General features: G+C 41.3%; 1 protein-coding gene across 1 annotated transcript in view; it reads left to right on the top strand.

The window, feature by feature from the left end:
• LOC101171155 (myomegalin) overlaps nt 1-25527 on the top strand; it is a 90986-nt gene that overhangs the window by 29603 nt on the left and 35856 nt on the right. Inside the window, exons 4-8 of the mRNA XM_020702572.2 lie at nt 13958-14068; nt 16714-16790; nt 18563-18686; nt 18779-18927; nt 20669-20783. Of these exons, the coding sequence (XP_020558231.2) occupies nt 13958-14068; nt 16714-16790; nt 18563-18686; nt 18779-18927; nt 20669-20783 (576 nt within the window). The remainder of the gene's footprint in view (nt 1-13957; nt 14069-16713; nt 16791-18562; nt 18687-18778; nt 18928-20668; nt 20784-25527) is intronic.

The raw sequence follows: 25527 nt of genomic DNA, 5'->3' as shown, positions 1-25527 counted from the left end.
ACCACCCTTTAGACCAGGGTTTTTTAAAGTTTTTGTAGCGGAGGGTCAAATTAAGAACTCAACATTAGACTGGGGCCAATTTTGGTTGAAAAAAGGTTGTTTTTAATAACTTTATTGACCAAGTGTCATTTGTACAGTTAACGAGGCCCTCCAGATGTTTTCCCAGTTGCTGTCGGAGGATGCTGCGCAGATCTTCTACTCTTCTAGTAATTGTATCTGTGAGGAATTGCGGCCAGGGTGGTTTTTGTTCTGCTTTTATTTTTTTACTTTCAGTTTCTCACATGTTCTCTCATTTCAGGTGTCCTGATTTCTCCCCAGTGTAATTTTCCCTCAGTGTCATCACCTATTCTCCCTGATGTACACACCTGTTTGTAATTGTTAATCTGTCCTCATTTTTATAGTCTGCGTCTCCCCTGCACTTGTTGCCGGATTGTTTTGTGCATTTCTAAGCGTTACGAGTATTTTTGTCATCCGAGCAGGTCTGCCAATTAAAGTTGGACTTTACCTTGAGAAATCAGGAGTCCTGCGTTTGTGTCCACACGGCATCCTTGACAGTATAATTTGATAGACTTGGTTCTTCAACCTTTTGTTTTGCTCTGGACAAACAATGTCAGCTACTTTCAGCTTACATTCTTTTTACAAACTCCCCGTCACTTAAGGGCTTGCTACAGCACCCCTTGCTACAGCATAGCCTCGTTGTAGTTTATGGAGCTTATTGTTGCGCTCCTCGGTGGTAAGTTTGTCATAGTTTTTATGATTTGTAACATAATGACGATTTATAATGAATTCTTTGAGCATTGCATTTACCTGCTTGCAAATCAGGCACCTGACTTTATCCATCCCTTGAGGTACGACAAAGTAAGCAGTTGTCCATTCAGCTTGAATGCGCCTTGTCTTCTCGCCTACACAACGTTTTTCTTCAAAGGAACCTGCTCTGGCTCTCTTTTCCTGCTGGCTGCCATTGGCCCCTGGGCCGCACTTTGAGAACCCCTCCTTTAGACAAAGCTTCAGTTCAAACACAGATCACTGCAGATGATGATTCTGCCATTTCTTTGTTTTAAAAGCTGCTTTTTGTTTGGACTCAAATGCGCACATTTTCAAAAGACCTTAACGTATCCTCTTTTTCTCAGCAGGACTTCATTCATAAAACATTGCTCTGCTGCGTTTTCTATTTTGGGGAAAAATCCAAAGCAAAGCTGTGTTCTAGGGGTCTGTGTGTGTTTTCTCAGTTTTCCCAGGTCTGCCTGCTCATTTTCTCTGCATACGTTAAAAATAAATCCAAGCTTCAAATTCACGCAGGATTAGATTACACGACTTCCCGGAGAATGAAAGCGGCCTGTATTGGAGGGACGGCCGTGATCGTCGGTTGGGTTTTCGGGGGGAATTTGATCCCATAATTTAGATCTGCCATAAACACATGGAATGAGACACAGACCGTGCTCTCCACCGAGCACAATGATGGGAAATCTTGGGCTTCTTGGCAGCAAAAACTCTGCCCCGACTCCAGCATGAATTACATGCTCTTATGATTAGATGTAATGTGTTTATCATTGCTTACATAAACTGATGAAAAGTATTTGCTGGGTCTAGCCGTGTTGCCTGCACGAGTATAGAGCAGAGCTTTGGAGACAGGTATTTTGCGCTGTGCCATGGTTTGTTAATGAGCGGCTGTTTAGACTGCAGACACTCAAGACTCCTTTTGCTTCCTGGTTGTCTCCGAGGTTCAGAACACACGTTTGTCTGAAGATAAATGAACTGTCAGAATCCATCTAACCAACGGTTTGGATGGAGGATGTGTTCTGACTCGACCGCACGCTCATTACCAAATGTGTACGCGTGTTGATGTCTGCTGATTGACTCTAGCACCACAGCAGGGCAGATGGAGGTTGGACAAGGCTGAGCTCAACCGGAGGGTTTCTGGTCAAACGGGTTTTCGGTTGTGTTTGTTGCGCGATGGAGAGCCTGGAAGATGTTCACAAAGATACAGTACTTTCAACTGCCAATAGGGATATTAAGCTAAATGGAAGTAAGCCATTATCAATTGGTGTAAAATCAACCATTGAACACGGCTGACTTCAGGCTCCAACAAAATTAAGTCAGTTCAGTCACCAATTGTTTGCAGTACGGACACCGCCATGTTGGACGTCATTAGTAAGCAGTTATTTGTCTGAGTCAGTCTGTCATCATTTCTATGGCAACCACTCTTGCCAGTCAATATAGTAAGCCTGTTTGAAGGCCACACCCTTACCACTTGAAAGCTGGCCACACAAAATCTGTCAAACCTTTCGAACATTCGACGCAAGACCACCTACTTCTACTGAGGCATCTGATTGGTCAGTTTGTAAATGGAATAACCTGCACCACAGATATAACAGAACATGTCTGACAAATGTAATGACTGAGTAATAGCTGGTTATTCCTCAATATAAGTCTATGGATTATAGCTTCATGAGCAAGCGGGTTCTTCCTGTTTAGAACACGATAGGGGTAGGGGTCACTCAGTCCAAGTGTCGCTTACAGTCAATGTTTGAATATAGATAAAACAAAAATATAGAGTTTTTTGTTGCAAGCTGTGAATTCAAAATAGAAAGGAAAGGATTTCTTTCAAACGGAATTAGAAATTTGGCATCTTAAGTTCACAAAAACTGAAAATTTAAAGTTACTTTTTAAAAAATGTTTTTGTTTTTTGTTGGTTTGTGTCAATTTTGAATGAATATGTCAGTGAATACAAAAAATATTTACCCAGAATTCTACGGTGGCCGAGAAGGGTCACAAAACAACACATTAACTTACCACACAACACAATAACTCACCACACAACACATTAACTCATAACACAACACAATAACTCACAACACAATAACTCACAACACAACACATTAACTCACAACACATTAACTCACAACACAACACATTAACTCACAACACAATATATTAACTCACAACACAACACATTAACTCACAATGGAAGTAAAGCTGCAATGGAAGTGCTTTTATTCTGAAATTTCCACTGGGCTGAGCGGTTAACAGAAAGTAACGTTACAATGAGCTGTGGAGGGAGCATGTTTTTTCTACAAGAGAAGATTGCAGCAGTGTTGCCAGATTGGGCGGTTTTGGTTCTAAATTTGTGGGTAAAAGTGGCTTTAGTATGCATAATTTGGGCGGTTTTAGGGTCGGTTTGGCGGGTTTTTTCCCTCATGAATATATAATAGCTGACTATGTTGGGCCGTGTGGCCGTTGGAGTTCTACTGAAGCTCCGTGAACGGCAGAGACGCTTAATAGACCGGGCTCTGTCATCTAACCTTTTGTTGGGGGTGTGCAACGCCCCGCCCCTTAGAAATTGTGTTCTTAAAAGCCTGACAATGCGGCTGCGTGTGGGCAGAGCTACCAGCTAAAGTAATCGTCTGATCGCTACATGGAGCGGTGTCTTTGTTTATCAATGCACGGTAGACATGGAGAATGTGGAGAGATCGGGTTTATTATTTTTGAAGATTTCTACTTGGTAATCATGTTTCCATGTTTGAGTTCATAAAATTATCCCAGAGAAAGTATCTGCTTCAACTCCCGCAGTGAAAGCTGTGTCTGAATCTGACCCCCGTGTTTCCATCTCTCTGACAGAGTTTGAAGCCAAAGCCCCTCCCTCGCCTCTCTACCTGCTTTTCCTCTCTACCTGTTCACCTGTTCATATCCTCTGCAGCTGAGAGTTGTTTCCCCCCGCGCTCCTCAGTGTATTACACAGAGAACGCAAAATACGGTCATCATCGCAGCAGGTTAACACAAGGATGAAAGAGCCGCACGCAGGTTATAGTGGGTATATAGAGGATTAAGAAAATGAATGGAAGGAGGCTGGTCCGCTGAAGAAATATTCAATACTGTACTCCTTTTATTAATAGTCTGAAGTATATTTTATTTTGAAAAATCATCGGATCGGGTGCTAAATCAGTCCAGTAGGGGAAAAAAATTAACGAAAGCTGTGTAGTCTTGTTTCTCCTGATCTAATACAAGGAGTGCAGTATTTAATATTTCTTCAGCGGACCAGCCTGCTTTCATTCATTTTCTCAACCCGCGAAATTAGAAAATTTGGCATCTTAAGTTCACAAATTTAAAGTTACATTTTAAAAAAAATCTGTTTGTTTTTTGTTGGCTTGTGTCAATTTTGAATGAATACGACTTGTCAGTGAATACAAAGAAATATTTACCCAGATTTCTATTTTTTTTCTTTTTTGTTTTTACATTTAATGTAAAATTCTTATGAAATTATGTATTTAAACATTAAATAGGATGTGTTTTAACTGAAGAGCCAGTCAAAAATATACAAACCGTTGACTGTTTCTTAATAAAACGATTTATTTTGAAGTTTTTAATGCTCTGTTGCATCTTTTCTTTTTCCAAGACTCTTCGGTTTACCCTCTAATGTGCTTCTGACCCCTTTGTGGTGTCAGTTTTACCCCCAGTCCCCCATCCTGCCTCCAATACCTCCTGCTTTTATCTTTTTAATCGATCCCCGTCCCCCTCCCTCGGTCCCTGATGAGGTCATTTCCTGTCTGCCAGAGCTGTGAAGGTTTTTGGTTTCACATTCTGCATCCAGAAAAAGCTTTTTATCATCTCTGCTTTCAGATTCTCTGAGGTCTGCATCCTGTTGGTGAAACGTGCCTCCATTTATACCCGGATATGCACACACACAGGTTAAATGACAGCATGTCTGCAGGCAGTGAAACATACATTCACACCCTTTTTCAGGTATTCTCTATTCATATGGGGACACAAAATAGCCCTGGAAAGGAGCCTGAAGGCACCTCTCTTTTGGCCGCATTAATTTGAGCCCTTACAGAGGCTCCAGAGAACCGCTGATGTTGACATTTCGTCCTCACTGGACCGATCGCAGTTAAAACCTTAAGCAGCAGCTGTGCATCAGCCGCAGGAGCCGCCAGCGTCAGGCCCCTGTTCCCCGCTCTCCTCCTCTCTGGGAGTATCATCAACACGAGCTTTGAGCTGCAAACTCTGAGCCATCCGTCACACCCCGTGCATGCTTTCAGGGGTCAGGTATCTCTGACAGTCCAGGTCAGGAGGGAAACATCTGATCCCGATCCAGCGCCCCTGTAGTCCCAGAGTCGGTTCCAGCCTTTTAAAGTCACTGGTCCGCTGGACCTGTGCAGCTTTGTGTTCCAGCTGGCAGAAAGTGGTCTTTGTGAGTCTGCTCTGTGGGATATAAAATACTAGCTCAGTTTGGAATAGATGTGCCGCCTTGTTGATTACCCTCAGATGGCCTTTCAGTCTCACAGCAGGGATCAAAAGTCCTTTTAGCCTTCATTTGTGCAGAAAAGAGTGCAAGTGATTTTTCCCACCATTTATCAAATTAGAGAAATAAAAATTTTGAATTATTCAATGCTGTTTAAAGGCTCTTCAAACTATTTTTTTAACTATAGTCATTTGAAGTCCCACTCTGATCATCCATCGATCTATTGTAAAGTGATCCCAGTGGTCTTTTAATTATGTCATTTTCTAGGACGAAGCAACCCCACCTACCTTCAACGTTGCTGAGAGCGCTCTGTTTACATACTCTCCCGCTAGCTTACAGCCTCTAATGCTATGTTCACACCAGGCTTGGAAACGCACATTAAAGTCTCCTTTTTCACTGAAAAGTCTATGTGAACATGCGTTTCGGGCTTCTGTGTTCAAAAGCTTCTCGTTTATGCATTGCTACGCACACCTTTAAGCCAGATTTGGGGCTGTATGTACAAAATGCACAGGCATTGAACACGCGTTGGAGATTCAACCGGTTGAACTTTGACCAATCAGGGACTCAGATTTGGTAGTGACATAAGTAGGCATCCTTTTTAATTCACTGAAGTGCCAACTGTTTGAAAATGATGGAGGAATTAATGATTATGCTTTGTGTCCGGCTGGAATTCTATCACACCAGGCCTTCCATATTTCAAAATAAAGCTGTGAAAAGAAACCTAATGTTACCGGTTGCTGAGCAGTAGTGGAGCTATCCAGCTCTACAGTTCTGCTGCAGTTCAGACTAGGAAACCACAGACATATGTATCTATTTGTCCGCAATTGGACGCATCAGAATGGAGCAAAGCAGAATCTAGCCACAGGGGTTGCAAGCCAGTTGCCTCTGTGCCGGTCCCAAGCCCGGATAAATAGAGAGGGTTGCGTCAGGAAGGGCATCCGGCGTAAAAATTGCCAAAATAACCATGCGAATCATCCACAACACTTTAGACATACCGGATCGGTCGAGGCCCGGGTTAACAACGACCGCCACCGATGCTGTTAACCTACAGGGTGTCGGTGGAAATTTGACTACTGTTGGTCGAAGAAAGAGGGGAGGCAGAAGGGCCCGTGGCCAGAGAGAGAAGGGAAAAGGCAGGAACATAGGTTTGAGAATAGGGACTCTTAACGTTGGCACAATGACAGGGAAAGGCAGAGAGCTGGCAGACATGATGGAGAGAAGGAAGGTAGATGTACTGTGTGTGCAGGAGACAAGGTGGAAGGGCAGCAAGGCACGTAGTATTGGAGGAGGATACAAACTGTTCTATCATGGCGTTGATAGGAAGAGAAACGGGGTAGGAGTGATTCTGAAGGGGGAGTTTGTAAACAGTGTTCTAGAGGTGAAAAGAGTCTCAGACAGGATGATGAGCTTAAAGTTAGAAATCGAAGGGGTGATGGTGAATGTAGTCAGTGGGTATGCGCCACAGGTTGGCTGTGAGTTAGAAGTGAAGGAGAGATTCTGGAGTGAGTTGGATGAGGTCATACAGAGTTTCCCCAGAGGAGAGAGAGTTGTTATTGGAGCAGACTTTAATGGGCATGTTGGTGAGGGCAATAGAGGTGATGAGGAGGTGATGGGCAGGTTTGGTGTGAAGGAAAGGAATCTGGAGGGACAGATGGTGGTGGACTTTGCGAAGAGGATGGAAATGGCTGTAGTCAACACTTACTTCCAGAAGAGAGAGGAACATAGAGTGACATACAGAAGTGGAGGTAGGAGTACCCAGGTGGACTACATCCTATGTAGACGAGGTCATTTGAGAGAGGTTATTGACTGCAAAGTGGTGGTAGGAGAGAGTGTAGCCAGACAGCACCGCATGGTGGTGTGTAAGATGACTCTGGAGGTCAGGAAGAAGAAGAGAGGGAAAACAGAAAAGAAGACCAAGTGGTGGAAGCTACAGAATGAAGAAACTTGTGAGGAATTTAGGCAGAAGTTGAGACAGGGTCTGGGTGGTCAGGATGAGCTTCCAGATGACTGGGAAACTACAGCAGAAATTATCAGGGAAACAGGTAGGAAGGTGCTAGGTGTGTCATCTGGAAAGAGGAAAGACGGTAAAGAGACTTGGTGGTGGAATGAGGAAGTACAGGAATGCGTCCAGAGGAAGAGGTTGGCTAAAAAGAAGTGGGATGTAGAAAGGACTGAGGAAGGTAGACAGGAGTACAAGGAAGCGCAGCGTAGAGTGAAGAGAGAGGTGGCAAAGGCCAAACAGAAAGCTTACGATGAGCTATATGACAGGTTAGACACAAAGGAAGGAGAGAAGGACTTGTACAGGCTAGCCAGACAGAGAGACAGAGATGGGAAGGACGTGCAACAGATAAGGGTGATTAAGGACAGAGATGGAAAGGTGCTAACAACCCAGGAGAGTGTACAGAAAAGATGGAAGGAGTATTTTGAGGAGCTGATGAACGTGGAAAATGACAGGGAAAGAAGGGAGGAAGATGTGGTTGTTGTGGAGCAGGAAGTAGCAGAGATTGGAAAGGATGAGGTTAGGAAGGCTCTGAAAAGGATGAAGAGCGGAAAGGCCGTTGGTCCTGATGACGTTCCTGTGGAGGTATGGAAGTGCTTAGGAGAGGCAGCAGTGGAATTTCTAACAAGGTTGTTCAATAGGATTTTAGAGAGTGAGAAGATGCCTGAGGAATGGAGGAGAAGCGTTCTGGTCCCCATCTTTAAGAACAAGGGTGACACGCAGAACTGCAGCAACTATAGAGGAATAAAGTTGATGAGCCACACAATGAAGCTGTGGGAAAGAGTAGTGGAAGCCAGGCTTAGGAAGAAGGTGGAGATCTGTGAGCAGCAGTATGGTTTCATGCCCCGTAAGAGCACCACTGATGCCATTTTTGCTTTGAGAATGTTGATGGAAAAGTACAGAGAAGGTCAGAAGGAGCTGCATTGTGTGTTCGTAGATTTAGAGAAGGCGTATGACAGGGTGCCGAGGGAGGAGCTGTGGTACTGTATGAGGTCGTCTGGAGTGGCAGAGAAGTATGTCAGAGTGGTTCAGGACATGTATGAGAGAAGTATGACGGTGGTGAGATGTGCTGTAGGTCAGACAGAGGAGTTCAAGGTGGAGGTGGGACTACACCAAGGATCAGCTTTGAGTCCTTTTTTGTTTGCTATGCTGATGGACAGGCTGACAGATGAGGTAAGACAGGAATCTCCCTGGACAATGATGTTTGCGGATGACATTGTAATTTGCAGTGAGAGTAGAGAGCAGGTGGAGGAACAGCTAGAGAGGTGGAGGTTTGCTCTGGAAAGAAGAGGCATGAAGGTCAGTCGTAGTAAGACAGAATACATGTGTCTGAACGAGAGGGATCAAGGCAGAAGCGTTAGGTTACAGGGGGCTGAGGTGAAGAAGGTGCAGGAGTTTAAGTACTTGGGGTCAACAGTTCAGTGTGATGGGGATTGTGGAAAAGAGGTGAAGAGGCGAGTGCAGGCAGGTTGGAGCGGTTGGAGGAAAGTGTCAGGAGTGTTGTGTGACAGAAGAGTGCCAGCAAGACTCAAAGGAAAGGTGTACAAGACAGTGGTGAGACCAGCTCTGCTCTATGGGTTAGAGACGGTAGCAGTGAGACAGAGACAAGAGGCTGATATGGAGGTAGCGGAGATGAAGATGTTGAGGTTCTCCTTAGGAGTGACCAGGTTAGACAGGATAAGGAACGAGTACATCAGAGGGACGGCTCATGTTGCCTGTGTTAGCGACAAAGTCAGAGAAGCCAGACTGAGATGGTTTGGACATGTTCAGAGGAGGGATAGTGGATATATTGGTAGAAGGATGTTGGAGATGGAGCTGCCTGGCAGGAGGGCAAGAGGACGGCCAAAGAGGAGATACATGGATGTCTTAACAGAGGACATGAAGTTGGCTAATGTTAGGGTAGAAGATGTCCATGATAGAGTGAGGTGGAAAAGGATGATTCGCTGTGGCGACCCCTGATGGGAAAAGCCGAAAGAGAAAGAAGAGAATGGAGCAAAGCAGGGAGCTTTCTGCCCGCCCATTGTATTTATGACATCACAGATACAAACGCTCTTTTTTCATGTGCTTGTGATTTATAACATTTTGAATAAAGAATTAGTTTTTACATAAATATATGTCCCTATATATGTCCCCCAGCGTGACAAAAATGCCACAAGAACATGTTAAAACACCAAAAACACAATTTTCATCAGTCTTAAGAGAGCCTCAGAAAAGGGAGCTTTTAGCCTCACCTGCTGTAATGAGTTATGTGTGCAGGTTGATGCATTTCAAATCTGTATGAAGATGGGGATGTAGAGGTGAAAAGGTTTGAATCAATGATGAGATGAAGTTCCTGAGTTACAGTTAAAATTGAGCTAGCTACATGAGCTGCAGGGATGCTTGTAAAAACTGGATTCATGTCCCCGTTTGAGCTCGGTTCTCTCCATGGAGCTTTAAGGGGACAAAAATCAATTTTGTTCCTTGTTATTTATGTCCATTGCCTCCTATCAAACTGCCTTTTAATGAGGCTTCATTCCTGTCAGCTGAGAGGATTTGTAGTCTGGATTCAGTTTCATACGACGTGTTTGATCCTGGAAGTTGGCTCCTACTTGTCCCGAGACATGAAGGACAGAAGAAACCGGCTTCCAAGCAGATTTTTTGGAGCATCTGGCTGGAGTGGGGGTAGCCACATATCCTGTGCTTAGCCGGCACTCCTTCCTTGTGATACTGCTATTGCTGCAAGGCAGCATGCATGCACCGCCCTGACATCATCACCACTGTTCAGCATTCGGAGATGCACTAATGGTTTGGAGGAACCAGGCACCTAACAGCCTCCGTGTTTTTGAGGCTGAGGGCCGCTCTCCTGCAGACATAGTTTTGATTGATAATGGGAATGCTGTGAAAGACCGAGCTTCCTGAACTTCGTGTTTGTTTGTCAGCTGGATTGTTTGAGGCCCAAACGGAGGCGGGATAAGGCCTAGTGCTCCCTTCTAATCTAGTTTCAGAGTTCTACTCCGATCCACTTTTCTCTTTGTTGTGTGTGTTTGTTAGGCTATGAAGACACTGTTTCCATGTGTGTAGTTTGACTGTAGTTAATCTTCCTCTTGTGTTGACCTTCTTGACCTTTGGGTCCTGGACTGCAAGGACCATATTGTTTTGGCAATTCTTCTTTCCCATGTGGTTTTGAGCGAATACCACAAGCTTAAGTCTAACCCTAACCCTAACCCTAACCGCAACTGAAGTTTCATTGACCTTTGACCTCGGGAGGAGGTGGCCGTCTTTAATACATAATTAAAAAACACCTTTAGTAGCAGCTACAAATGTAAACTTACTGTGACTCACTTCTATATTTTCAGGTTTAGTCTTGATTGTGACGCACAGTGTTTATTCTTCAAGATAATTTGGCATTTTGTGGCTTTTTTGTTGACTCTAGTCTACAGTTTATTACTTTAGTGTGTCATTTTGTTTTTAGGAAACCCTCTCTGGTCAACAACCGTTTATCCGCAAGATTTTTTAATGAACATGTTACTTAGTGGTCTCCTGGACAAGAGTGCACCAGTTTTGTGGGTATATTTCTATTTACAGCTCTGCTTAAAGTTTTGCACAAAATCTTTTTAGTTTTTTTTAGTTTTTGCAAACAGTGAAGGAATAGTAGCCTGCTGCTGGTCTTGTGTGATGCAACTGAGCTGTGACTTCTGCACTCAGAGGTCAGGGAGGCTGATGCTGAATCGTGTTGCATGCAGGGAATGCAGCATTGAACAGGAAGGTTAAAAGTAATTAAGTAATAAAAGTTAAATTGGGTTTAATAGGAACCACTATGAACCAAAAAAAATTATGTCTCAGAAATGTACCCCAGCATGAATAGCCCAGGAACTGGGTTGAAGAAATAAATGTTGTAAGAGAGCATGATGCTTCTCCTCCTTAAGCCCCTCCCCCTGGCTTTGCATCCACAGCATCACTTCTTCCACTGTGACTCTGCAGGTTGTTACCTGGTGTCACCGCCTGCCTGGGTGTCAGATTATGTGGGCCTTCTCTTCTTTCAAGTTTTGATGATGTAATTAGGTTTGCACGTTGTAATTTTTAAACCGCCTCGTCTACCGTGACAGAACATTAAACCCAATCAGACATCCACCCTGCAGAACGCCATCAGGGGCTTTGGCACCACCAAGGAGTGAGGACTGGAAAATGTTGCATTAGCTGGCATGGAGGAGCTTCTGTTACCAGTAAAGAAGGAAAACTCCAAGCGTTCTGCCAGTTGAAAGTGCTTCTCGTCTCACCGCTGCATGCAAAATCAAAGTCCCCGCTGGAGGCTGCACAGTGGAAAACTGCTACGCCCTGCAAAAATGGGAACTTTGATATTTTAGGTTTCAAAACTTTCCAGGTTTGCTCTACAATAACATAAGACAGAGCAGAATAGAAGAAGAGGGGGCAGCAGGAGCCTGGAAAAATCCTTTTTTGTCTCTTCTCTTTAATGGACTATGAGACAAAGCAGAAATCAGATCTCGGTTGTTTCTCCTTTAGTGACCTCTGGATGAGCCGCTCAGGTTCTCCTCCAACTCTTTGCAGCTGCAGATATATTTTTTTCTGTTCAGTCATGTCTTTGGTCCAAAAATGTCCTTTTCATGTTCGTGTTTGAGGGTGTCCACATGAAGTTCTGACCCATGCTTGCTACACGTCTACCAACACTGACAGCAAGCGTCTCAGAGGGATGCTGTCATCTTTTTTCATGTGGTTTTCAGACTCCATCATAGTGAGACTACAAAGATCTTCAGAATAAAAAAGTGTTCCCTGGAAGAATTGATGCTGCTCAGATTCTTTCTTAATGACAAACAGTGCAGATGAAGTTGCTATCGTTGAGGTTTGGTGGGACAGTCGATCAAAAGATTTTTAGAATCCTATTTTGTGTCTGAACTCCTTCACTTCTCACTACGTAGCGCACTATATAGTGCGTTCGCCATTTCGTAGAGCTGTCCGAATCTTAGATCAAAAACCAGGGCCCTAAAATTTCCCAGAAGTCTCTTCAAAAAACTAGTGTGCTCACTAGATTAGCACATTTAGACCACAACTCATTGTTTGATTTTTTTTTCAGGATAAAGTTGTTTAAATTATTTTTTTTAATAATCCATCCACGTTTTCATCATCAATACACAGTGGATTCATAAAAAAAACATTGTAAAATCGCAGGATTTTAACATTTAAAAAAAGAACTCACTTTTCTACTTAAAGAAGATTAATAAGCCTATATTGATGTAATGCTACTTATTGATGTCAAAAGGACACATATAAACACCTTTGGAAATTAAAAGTTTTACTGATTTAGTTTTTTTGATATATAGAGGGATAAAAATGACATTTTCTCTGTTTTTTTATGAAAATTACACCGATCTGAAGCAGATGTGCCTCATGCTGCAGCACAAACTGACACTAAATGACAAGCTCAGACATATTTACTTGAATGATGCACAGAAACTGACATTTAATGTAGTTTGAATAATGAAATATTAAAAATCTGTTTTTTATTTGTTGCACACAGACTGTTTCACTTAATTTCCCCCTCCTAGGGAAGCCTTTTTTTTTATTTTTTATTTATGCACATACAGATCACTACATGTGTCCTGCGCTCTGTGGGATCCTCCTGGCTCTGTGAATGCCTCCTCAGAATTCTTCAGTGACAGCTACTGGGTGAAGGCTTCCTCATATAGCTGCTGTTCCTCCAACTGTCAACAGACCTTTGGAGCCTCCTGAGCTCCGGTGGAGCTTTAGTGCCTCCATGTGGACACAGATCTTTACCAACTTCTGTTAATAATCTAATGTTAAATGCCTTTTTTTTGCAAAGATTTGAAGAACAGAAAGATTAGCTCAGTGGCCTTTTAGTACAATGTATGCTCTGAGACTGGAAGGTCGTGTGTTCAAATCCGTACAAAAGTAACTAACGTTGGGACCCAATGCCTCCCCTGCTTGACACATTAAGGGATTGTCTTGGGAGGGTTAAACCCCTAAATGTTTCCTGGCTGTTTCTGCAGCTCACCGCTTCCCGAGGGGATGGGTCAAACACAGAAAACAAATTTCACACACTCAGCCAATGTGACTTTAACTTTGAAAACAGCACAATTTCTCCACTTTCACGTGTTCTGTATCCATGGCGTGCACACGAAACATCAATCTGGTAGTAAATGTTATCGAGAGTTCCTTTCTCTTCTGCAAAGGGGAACAGTCAGAGCACGCTCACTTTACAGACTAAACAGGAAATGCGCACTCTGTCTGCTGCGAGTTGTCTCTGAAAACTCTGGTCTGGAGGTGTTGGAGTCTCATCTGGTGGGAACCATCAGATCTCACATCAACACACTCTTCAGCGCTCACACGAGTCTGTTTGGTCAGCCAGTGCGCTGAGAGGCTCCTGGCTCGGCTCAGCACCTGTGCTCCGTCTGGTTTTAGATTCCTGGCGTGGCTTCGTCCTTGTAAAAAAGGAAACACCCTTTGCTTCCAGCTCTCCCACACCCACCCCCCGCCTGTGTGCCATCCCCTCTCTGAGGGGAGCTCACTGTTCATGTTGACCCATCACAAGTCACTGAGCTTGTGTGTCATGAGAACTTCTTGAATCGAACTGCTTTATTCATTAATTTATTTAACCCTGTCTTTACACGAATTATGTCGTCTTAAATGGGGGGCTTCAGGCCCCCCCGTGATACCTTCCCATCATGTCTAACTTTGGTTTCCGTGGTTACCGCACTATGTCGCAGCACCTGAATGACCTGAAGAAAGAGAACTTCAGCCTGAAGCTCAGGATCTACTTCCTGGAGGAGAAGATCCAGCAGAAGTTTGAGGCGAGCAGCGATGACGTTCACAGGAGGGTGAGTGACAACGAGTCAGAATGATCTTTGTCCTTCTTTTACAAAAAATGAATGCATGTACGAGTCTACAAAGTCAAAACAGCTTTTTAAAAATTGCAATTTTGAATCTGCTGCGTCTAAATCTTCACCAAACAAAAGCATGCTCCCAGCATCTTTATCGAAAGGATTTCCTCAAATTTCTTTTCAAAATATTCAGGTTGATAGCATTTCCAAAGACATCTAAGTCAGTGACCTGCTTTCTGTAATTTAAAACTGACTTAAGATGACATCTGTTGGTTTCTGTGCCCAAGATTGAGAGAAATTAAAAAATTGATCCGGGAGGAGATTTCTAGTGTTTCTCCTTGATTCATGGATCAAATAAGCACGTCACAACTGGAGAAACTGACATTTTCTCAGTGCCACTGACCTGATCATAAGCATGCAGATAGCAGCCCTCGAGGTGCAGTTTTATGGAATACGTTTTACTGTTTGACAAAAAGAAAGGTTTCCTCAAAAATATGAGCTTAACAATTTTGGTGAAATCCAGAAAGCTCTGTGTGCAGATTGTGCATCCAAACCAAAAAAGTCACAAGGGAGTCGTTCAAACTGCACATACTCATCTGTCTGACCTGCTTTCTCTCTGCATCCCAATGACCCACATTGTCCTCTGCACTGGTGCAGTTTGCATTCATAAGTTTAATGTGTGCACACGGCAAACTGGTTTTAACGAATGAAAATAAGATTCTGGTTCTGCAGGACCGGCTTTGACCTGCCACCGAATCACCCACCGGAGAGATGTGCAAAGCCCGGTTCAGACAGGTTTGCTGCAAACGGAGCCAGCATCTAAATGTGGAGATGTTTGGGGGGGGGGGGTTAAAGGGTGACAAATGCAGCAGGTGCTCGGATCCCGTCTCCATATTTATAGACCCCGCTGAGATCCAGGTCAGCACGTGAGATCTAGAAGCTGAGTTTAGTTTGGTTGTCCCCCTGTGCTTCCAATGGAGTTAAATGTACAATTAATCACATCACTGACTGAGCCTTAAGGGGGGGAAGGGGGTTGTTTTAACACTGTAACCTTAACCCTTTTATGCCTGAATTTATTTCCAATTAACATATTTTTGTACTATAAGTTGCACCTGAGTATAAGTCGCGTCAACGGCCAAAATATGCAAAAAAACAACTTATATTCCTAAAAATATGGTTTATAAAAAAACATTTTTCAAATTGATTTAAATTAAGTGAAATCCTACATTTAATGGTTCGTTGCAAGTTAGCAAAGCGTCACTTAAAAGTTTTTTACAAAGAACATCAACAGCTACGTCATAATTGTTGTTGAAACCAAAACGTTGTGTTCAATATAATCACGAATCTGTGAAGAGCATAAATATTTATTCATTAAAAACATAATAAATACACTTTTGCATTATGGCATGAAAAATCCAGCAGATGAAAGATAAATCAATGGGCAAAAAACGTCTTTTTTCAGGAAACAAGAAAAATGTTTCAAACATTCCAGTCAGTCCTGATTTTTGTGACCGTATGTGATAAAAAGGGCAGGATTTGCTTGCAGATTCACTAGAAATGTGGAGATATCCTCTGTTCTCACCGTTTAATGGAAAAACTTAAAATTTAAAAGTTTGCAAATAGGAAACTTGTATTTCTGCCATTGATATAAATGCATGGCTGTGATGAATGTGCAGATTAAGTCAGATCCATGAATTGGTCAGTTTAGTGCCAACAGATAAGTGTTATTTTGTTTTATTTTGTTCTTATTTTTCACACTTCAAATACATTTATACAGTTCAGCTGTGGATAAACGTGAGCTTCTGAAGATAAGTTTGAGCTAAATCTGGAACCTAAAACCAGACCGAGCACAGGTGTTGAGCCGAGCCAGGAGCCTCTCAGCACTAAGGCTGACCAAACAAACCCGTGTGAGCGCTGAAGTCTTTTATCTAAAAAATAATCTTGTAATCTGAGTTATGAAACGCTCCTGATGGAACCTTAAGTTGTTCTTATCGTGGGCCAGAAATAGAACACAACAAGATAAAGAGATGCTTTCCACTTGTGGCAACAGTGTTTTTATCTAACGGTGCTTTAAACCTTTCACAATAAAAGTATTTTTAATTGTCCTACTGTGCACTCTAAGTACTACCTTGTTCAATTTATAGTGCAGAAACAAGATGAGTGTTTAGGGCATATACATTTCCATCCATGCACTTTCTAAACCCACTTCACTCCTGTTGTTGCAGGGCCACACACTCGCAAATTTAAACATAAAGACAATGTAGATTCATCAATGAACCTATGATGCTTGCTTTTGGTATGTGGGAGGAAGCTGGAGTGCCCAGAGAAAACCCACACATACGTGGGGAGAACAGGCAAACTCCACACAGAAAGGTCCCATCCGGGATTCAAAACAGGGTTCACTTGATGTGGGTGCTGACCACTACACCACTGTGCAGCTCCAAATATAAACAGAAAAACATCCATTTTTTTCTTTTACTTTATTTGATCTAACACAACATCACACATAGACATCACAACAAAAGTAAAGTTTGATTAGCTCAACTTGACTTTGGTAAACGTCAATTGTTGAGCAACAAAACCTTTTAAAATGGATTTCTGCTCCCCAAAGCTTCTTATGGTTTCTAATCAATCTCTTGCAGAACATTGAGCTGAAGGTTGAAGTTGAAAGTTTGAAGAAGGAGCTGCAGGACAAACAGGAGCTTCTGGATGAAGCTGTGTGAGTAATGAGTCACATCTCCTCATTGAAAGTCTGATCGGAATATTTAGCCGCCTGCCTTTTTTTTGTTTGACTAACTGCTCATTCATTCACAGTTGATGTCATCCTGTGAAAGGTCTACGACAAAAACATAGATTTGTTCAAACCCTTTCCTCTGCGGTGCGTTTCTCATGAGTCTATCAGCATCTGACAGCCTCTCATCAAGCTTCCAGCATCACCTCGCTATCGAAACACAGACTGAGCAGAGAGGAATGCATGGACTCACACTCGTATATCTGTGAGGAGGGTGGCTCAGGGTTGAAAAGAGGCTCCTACTTTGAGGGGTTTTTGTGTGTAGGGGGTAGTATAAAGGGCAGTGTGGTGTGTCGCGTTGCTGACTGGAGGAATATTTAGATCCCAGCACCTGTTTGTAGGGCAGCTGCCTGTCTCTGTGTCGGTCAGGGTTTCTGTAGAAACTAAGTGGGATTGAAAACCTTCAACTCCACAACCTACAGACCTACTCCAATTAAAAAGGTGTTTTTGGAGTTTTCAACCTGATCTTGTGGCATTTTATGATGATGAAGGAAATAATTGAGGAAAATAAGATGAAACTGCATTTTTAAGTATCTCTTTCTGTAAATCATTGTGAATCAGGAGCAGAGGAAAAAATGCAGCTTTAAAAAAACAGAGTTTATGACATAGAAAATACGCTGGGTAGGCCACAAGCTCCCTGCTCCATTCTGATGTAACCACTTGTAGATGGCAAAAATCTACATCTGGCTTGGCATCTGGTTCAAAACTGTACGGCTGGATAGCTCAAATATTGCTCACCATTTTTTTTTGCATATGTAATGTTAGGTTGGGGCTGTAAGCTAGCAGGAGCACTTAGAAACAGGTGGGTGATGTAATTGGGGGCGGGGTTGATTTCTTTGGAATTATTTTCAATGCAAAAACTGAAAGACAGAAAATTGATGAATTGCACACCTCCCCTCATTTCCTAGGATATTCCTCCTCCATCCATCTTCAGTTCTTTCCATTTATCTAACCACCATTGAGGGAAGAGCCTTCAGCTTTTCTGCTCCTAGACTGTGAACCACGTAGCTGCAATTTAGACTTAAAACTTTTAGAATCTAGCCTCAAAACAAATTCATTTAAATCAGCATCTGCCCGTTTGCCAGATGGCATTTGTTGCGATTTTCTTAAAGGGTGCTTATAAATAAAAAGAGTTATTTTTTTGATTGGGAATAATAATTCATATACTCATTATTTGCTTCCATCAGACAGATGCTGGAACAGCTCCATTAGTTTACTCTTGCGGTGTTATTGTGCAGAATCAGCACCAATGAGGCATGTTAGCACTTTGTCAGAATAATGAAAAGTGTGGGAGTGGCGTTTGGGGGTGGGGGTCCTGCCTTTGAGGAGCAAAAACGTTGAACTTTGGAGTCTGAACTGAGATTCCCAGTGCGCCCTGCCGCTTTATAAATAAACTGTGCAGCCACAGTTTATCATCTGAGCTGTTAGCAGAGCTGAGCTGATAGATGTGATGAGGAAACACTGAGGGTGACCTTCTGGCTGTTTGAACCGCCGTGTGCAAGAGCAGAGACAGACCATAATAATCTGACTTCATCATTCAGAGTGCTGTAAGACATATTTCCCCAAGAAATAACTGTTTCTTGTTATCCATATGGAGGCTAAAGCACTATTGTTTTGACTTCTGCATTGGTTTCTGTGAAATGTTCATTTTTAAAATAAAAGCATTTTGTAACCTTCAGTCCATATTTCTGTCTGTGCAGATCAACAGCAGAGAGCCTGTCCAGCCAGAATGAGGCAGAGCTGCAGCGCCGCCTGGCGGAGCGGCAGGAGGAGATCAGCCACGTGCAGCAGGTCCTGCAAACCAAAGTGCAGCTGCTGCAAGAGGTGCACCCTCAGGGGAAAAAAGCCCCGACTGATGGACTTTAAAGATCAACGATCAGAACCAAAAGCCATTTCTTTCCGTGTTGTTTCTGCAGGAGGCTGAGCTGGCCAGAGAACAGGCCCAGCAGATGGCCTCACTGGCAGCCTCTGAGGCCCAGCGCTGTCTGGCTCTGGAAAGAGAGATGGAAGAGATGGGAGACTCAGATGGACCTCGCAACCGCAACACCGGGACTGACACAGACGGGTAACTTCATGTTGGACTTTGCAAAGCAACTCTAACGAAGAAAAAGAAAACTTAAGTATTTTAATACTTAAAAATTTCATTTTGTTGTTGAGATTTAAGGCCATGATCAAAAAACAAAGCTCATCAAGTCCAAGTAGTAAATATACCTTAACTGTGATAACACAGCATTTTTTAATTTTTCTTGAATGTTGCTGAGGCAACCAACATCCAACTCTGTATATTCAGATTTTGAAACAGGGTTGTTGTTCACTTTTTCGCATATACTTTCAGGGGTCGCCATACCCCTTTCAGGAAAAGCTGATTTGCTTAATCCAGGCTGGGGACTGGCACAGGGAGACCCAGACTTGGGCCCCCTTGTGGGCAACATAGATAGCAGGGATGTAGAAAAAATTGATTTGGCGACACATCGTCATATTTCATTTGCGATACTTGCATCGCCTGAAAATGCTTTTAAGGCAATGGTTTTTTTTATTTTTTTATTTATTTATGAGCGTCCTCCAGCATCTGGCTCTTGTTTTCCACTTAAACTCCCAACTGCTAGTTGGCAGCAGAGCACATTGAGCCTCTTTGAGCAGCACTGCACCAGAACAACAAGATCTGACGAGAACCACCTCATGTTAAATGCTAATTGTTAGTCAGCAAAGCAGTTTTTGTTGTTATGGTTGTCATGTACTACTTAGTTTTTGCTTGGGATAGGTACCGAACCAAATCTCTATGATGCCAATACTATATAAAAAAATGCCAATCACTGTGCTTCTTAGTGGCCTCCAGATGAGAACGAGTGACTCTTGTAATGTATCACAATGAATATTATATCGGTAACTGCGTATCGAGATCATATTGCCAGACTCTTGCCAATACTCATCCCTGATAGTTTGGCAGTGGCATGGAGGTAGTTGCCCGGGGACCAAGGTGCCAGTGCTACACACAGACACCTAAACCATCCATGTGTTAAAATAGGGTATAGAGCAAAAAAGTTGATCAAATTATAAAAATTTTTGGAATAGAATTGTTGAGAAGCTAACCATTTAAACCACACAAATGTTTTTGAATAAATGTTCTTTTCCTGTGTTTCTAAATAAAAGGGACAGAAAGGCAAATTCATGGTTTCATTTTGAAAGACAAGTATAGTGTAGACAAGTTTTGTCCCCAAGCATGGTGCCTTCCATTAAAGGGGAATCCTCTTCCCATACAGTTTTTATTTTTCATGTGATGATCATGTGTTGAGATTTTCAGGATTATAGAATGTGAAACACTGAGATCTCTTCTGGTATCAATTTAGCTAGCATGGCTGACATGGCAACAAGCAGTAGAAATGGCGACCCGCCCTGTAAATCTTCTATGTCACATCTATGCTCTTTTTTCCAACTGCATTTTTTTCGTCTGCTCCTGTTTGAATTATGAAATATTCAGAAATGCAATTTTAAGCTTATTTTCTTCATACTTGTCCCCCATCATGAGAAAAAATCCACAAGAACATATTAAAAACAGCCTTTTTATTGGAGTGGGCCTTTAAAAACTTCAAAAATTTCATTTGTTTTTTGAAAAATATACTCCACTGTGTTGCTCGACAAAATTGTAAGTATTGATTTTTCTGGTCTACTGCATGGGCTGAGGTCTTACGTCTTTGACCGACGGACCTCTGCTGAGCCCAGCTCAGGTCTTTGGTCAGGTCTGTGAAGTGCAGTATATGTCACTCTCACCCTCAACCCCTCCTCCTCTGTGTCGTTGTCCACAACAGGCTAATTGAGGAGTTAACGCAGCAGAAACACTCTCTGGGTCTCCAAGTGGAAGAGCTGCAGGTCAAAGTTCATGACCTCTCATCCTCGCTGAAGAAGAGTGAACGAGAAGCGGAGGTATTTTTTACAGATTCCTCTAGATTTATGAGCAATAAACTCAGCAGAAAATGCATACATTTCAAAATTAATGTCTTTCCATTTTCACACAGTCTTGAACAGTTATCTAAAAACAAGTTTCTAAGTCGAAATTAACTTTCTTAAATACATTTGTGTTCTATTAATTACTGTACATTAATCATCTTGCTATCACTAATTTGGAATATTTACGAACATTTTTGATTATTAATTTACCAAACACTTAAACAGATTTAACAAAAATCTAATTTTCCTGTAATTGTTGTTATTATAATTTTATTATTAAAACGTTTAATGAGGATCATTCTGAACACTGAAAAAAAAGATCCTTAAGTTTTCTTGAACATTTTTTACAGTATTTTGTTTAATACTTGATGTGCTGTTGTATATTTAGATTTTTATCTGTCAGCTTGGCATTTTTAGCGGTGGTTTCTTCATAGTTTAATTTCAATCAATTTGATCTATTAGGCATCTGGAATATTTAGCTGTAGTATCTGTAAGTATTTAATTTAGCACTTTTAAATTGTTAAGTATAGTTGTTTTTTTCTTTAAAATGTACTTTGACTCATTTATCACTTAATTTGTAGTGTATAGCATTATAATGATTTCATATTTTATGCATTGATTTCCTAAATAATCTTTTTGTGTGTGTTTAATGCCTTATGCAACTTTTGCAACTTTTTCCTGTTATTTCTCAACCTTTTGCACTTTAAAAAAATGTATTTAGGAATAATTGCTTTTAGTACTGTCCAGTACACTGTTCAAACTATATATTTTCAATTTCTTTTCAATTTCAACAAATCAACAAAAAACAAAAGATCTTGCACAGGTTCTAATACAGGGGAAATTGAAGGAAACAATAGGAAGAAAACTCGTTTATCTCCCCTTTTTAAGTTTTTGGGATAAGCAAATTTAAAGTAAAATAAAGAAAAAAACACATGTAAATAATATATGCAAAAAAAATAAATAAAAGATACTTTAATTTGTATACGATATGTGTGTTTGTACATATACAGTATATACATATAATCCCAATCCCAATATATATATATATATATATATACACACACACATTTCTGCATTATTCCATATGAGTATGTTTGTGGCTTACATTAAAATGTTTTGCTTTTATATAAATCTATAGACATTTTAACAAGGAGGGAGTTTTTCTTTTCTGACAACTCTTACTGCTACTTTGACTGATGGCATTCGCTGCAATTGGTTTACATTTCAAGCCAAGAACAAGTCCTGTTACAATAAGATTTAACAGGCAACATTACAACATTACAATGACAGACAGCAGTGCTGTGTTTGGAAAAGTTCAGAATTCTGCTGTTACAGGAGGACCCCTACATTTTATTTTCACTCAATAACGTTTTTTGACTGGTTCAACTGTTGGGTTGATGGTTTGATTCCTGGTTTCTCTGGTCACATGCAGATGTGTCCTTTGTCATGAAGTCTATGTGGTTTAAAATGTATTTATTTTTTAAAAATCATGTCAACATGGTGGATTGGCAGAAATAAGTGTTGCTTTTTTTGACAAATGTGTTCATAAAATGTGTTCACTTCATGTAATTTTATTAGCTACAATGAGAAACTTGTTACAGTGTTTAGAATTCATTGACTGTATAAAAGAACTGGACTCATTGAGTGTGACGTCATATAGAAAATAGTTTACTTCTGATTCCAGCCAAGTGAAGTCAATTCAGTCGCTATTTTTTCATGAATTGTAATTTCATGTTGGAGCCAAACAATGTCAGTAAGCAGTGATCTGAGTCACCATTTCAATGGCAACAACTCTCACTACACCCCTACCGCTTGAAAGCAAGAACCTGGGAGGCAGCGGGCACCACATACTTTTACTGAGGCATCTGATTGGCCAGTTTTACTTTAAAAAGTTGCACTACAGAAAAACAAAAAAATCATGAAAGATTTGGGATTAGGAAGAACGTGTTAAGAAGGGTTTCAGAGCCAGAAAGGTTATTCTGACAAACAGACTGACTTTGTAATGGCTGTTTATTTCATTACAGAAGTCTATAGATTTGGCTTCTTGGAGCTAGCGGGTACTTCCTGTTTGGACGCCAGGGGGGAAGGGTCACTCAGTCCAGTTCTCATATTCAGCCAATAATAGAATTTTATCTTAATTGGGAATGGGAGTTTTCAGCTGTTTGTGTCCAAACCCACAAGCCTGTGAATTTAAAGAGACAAATCGCCACCCTGTGGCGCCAAAGCAGAACTTCACATCTTTCTTAATGTACTTTATATCTTTTTTTTCTTTTACTACGTCTCATAAGAAATGCCTAAAAAACAAAAAAAACTGAAAAAATAATTTAGTTTGAATTTAGTTTGTTGAAAGTTTACTATCAATAGAGAAAGGTAAACTCATCTGCATTCAGGAGATTTATCAGTGCAGCTTGTACCCCGTCAGCAGATCTCCTTCTGTGCGGACAGCCGTCATAAGTGAGCGTCCGCTGGCCGTTTTTTACGCCCCGGCAAGCACAGAGAGAGGGGAAACGGTAGAAACACCTCATCTGTCGGCCTCAACATTCATTCCCCGCTGTCGCCATGTTGCACTGTTGCTTTGAGTAAAGTAAACAGTGGGTGCAGCTGTTCCGCAGTGTTTGACACCCATCCCTGATTGGGATTAATTGATATTTGATTGCAAGTCGATCTATGTTTGGTGTGGCATCTCCAGGGGCCCCCGAGGTGACAGATGCATTCAGAGTCTGCCGGCACTGCAGAGTAAATCAGATCCCGCCCAGGCTGGTGGGATGGATGCAGGATGGATGTCCATGAGGCAGTGAGGGGGAAAGAAACGAGGTTCTTGGAAAGTGACATCACCTTTTTAAAACTCTGCTCCTTACAAAATGCTGAGATTCACTGGCTCCTCTCTTTTTCATCCTGTGTGACATGCATGTGAAGGCTGCCGCGTTGCCCTGGGAGAGGCATGAACTCATTCCTGACTATTTAGAGAATTTAATGAACCCAACAGAAAGCCTACAGGCCTGTTTTTTACCCTGCTGGCCTGGCACAAGATTTACTTCCCAACAGTGGAAAGTTATTCAACACAAAAGCACAAAAGTGAGCTAAGAGACACGTGTGTGTGCGTCGCTGATGGCAAAATGCCAGCAGGGCTAACGTATAAAAGCCTTATTTAGACAAGGAAAAAGAATGGCTGGAAATATACAAAATACGTCAAATCAAACTTTATTTATAAAGCACTTTCATATATTTCTTCCAATTAAAAAAAAGCAAAAACCTTCAAACATACACATACAAAACCCCCCTGACCCCTACTCACACAACATAATGAAGCAGTAGACACCTGGCTCCACCTGAAGTGGAGATTGGAAGTTTGGGCACCCCAGGTAAGACATTATAGTATTGTCCATAAAGAAGGAAAGATGGAAACATCTTCCAAAGGCATCAGATTACAGAGGAGACATTCTTGTAATATGTAAACGAAAACCTTGCTTTATTTCTATCAATTACCCTTTCAAACTAACAGAAAATAGAATAATGACATGTGCAAAAGTTTGGGCACCCTGCAGAGTTGGTATCTTCTGTGACCCCTTTCAATTATGTTTTATTATTAATGGATTGAATCAATTCAGTATTTTTGATAGAACGTTTTCAATTAAAATACAAAAAGTGACAGATAAAGACAAATGTATTTTTAATAGCACTGAAAAAGTTCCTCCGTAGAAAAGAAAACACAAGACTCACACAAAACTTTTAAATATTTTTTAGACTTTTTGACAAAAATAAAGACTGAACGTTTCTAAAAAGGAAATGTTGAGAAACTGTTGGGTTGATGGTTAGATTCCTGGTTTCTCTGGTCACATGCAGATATGTCCTTTGACAAGACACTAAACATTTGATGGCAGATGGGGGAAAAAAAGTGTGAAGTCACACATGCAGAAAGATTTGTTTAACAAAAAAGAATTAAAGCAAAAAAAAAAATGTTTTTAAATAAAAGACAATTAAGACTCTGTTAGATAGGAAAATATGCCTACATCCTAACTGAAAGGAGTCCAAACTTCACCAATTTTATTAATATTCACAAAACAATCAAACATTAAGAACCAGGCACCACAAAGACCATTTTCAGGGGGGAGAGACGAAAAGAATGTGGAGACTCATATGACAATTGTTAGTATTTTAAAGGGAATTTTGCATTTATAAGTTCACATAAAAAAAATCTCAGATCAAATGCCTTTTTTTTTATCTGGTCGTCCATTTAGATCGAGGCTATTATTAATATTTCAGGAAAGACGTCATTTTGGGCCAGTGAAAGCAGGAGTCTCATGTTTATCTTAACAGGATGACAGTGCAGAGAGAAGCTGACCAATGAGATCAGACTTTCAGTCCCTCCCTGCTTCCTGTTAGTGTTACATTCCAGCTTTAGATAAGACGTCTCACTCCTCCACTAATTTCTGAACAGAAAAAAACGCAGGTTGTTCTGTTTGTGTAGCGACAGTAACCTTTTAGAAGCCAATTAAAACCTATATGTTTTAGTTATGAATACTCGTAAATATTACAGTAAAAACTAAAAAAATTATAATGTCGTAAAAAAACTGAAAAGCTAAATAATGCTTTTATTTTGTGTACTAATTTGTTTGGGTAATACTAAGCAAGAGACAGTGGAATTTCAGGAACTATCAAGTGTATTTATCAAAGCACTTTTTAAAAAATGTATTCTAATTTAAAGTCATACTTTTTGAAA

The sequence above is a fragment of the Oryzias latipes genome, chromosome 4, assembly GCF_002234675.1.
Source record: "Oryzias latipes chromosome 4, ASM223467v1".
NCBI classification, from domain to species: domain Eukaryota; kingdom Metazoa; phylum Chordata; class Actinopteri; order Beloniformes; family Adrianichthyidae; genus Oryzias; species Oryzias latipes.
This window is presented reverse-complemented; position numbering and strand designations above follow the sequence as displayed.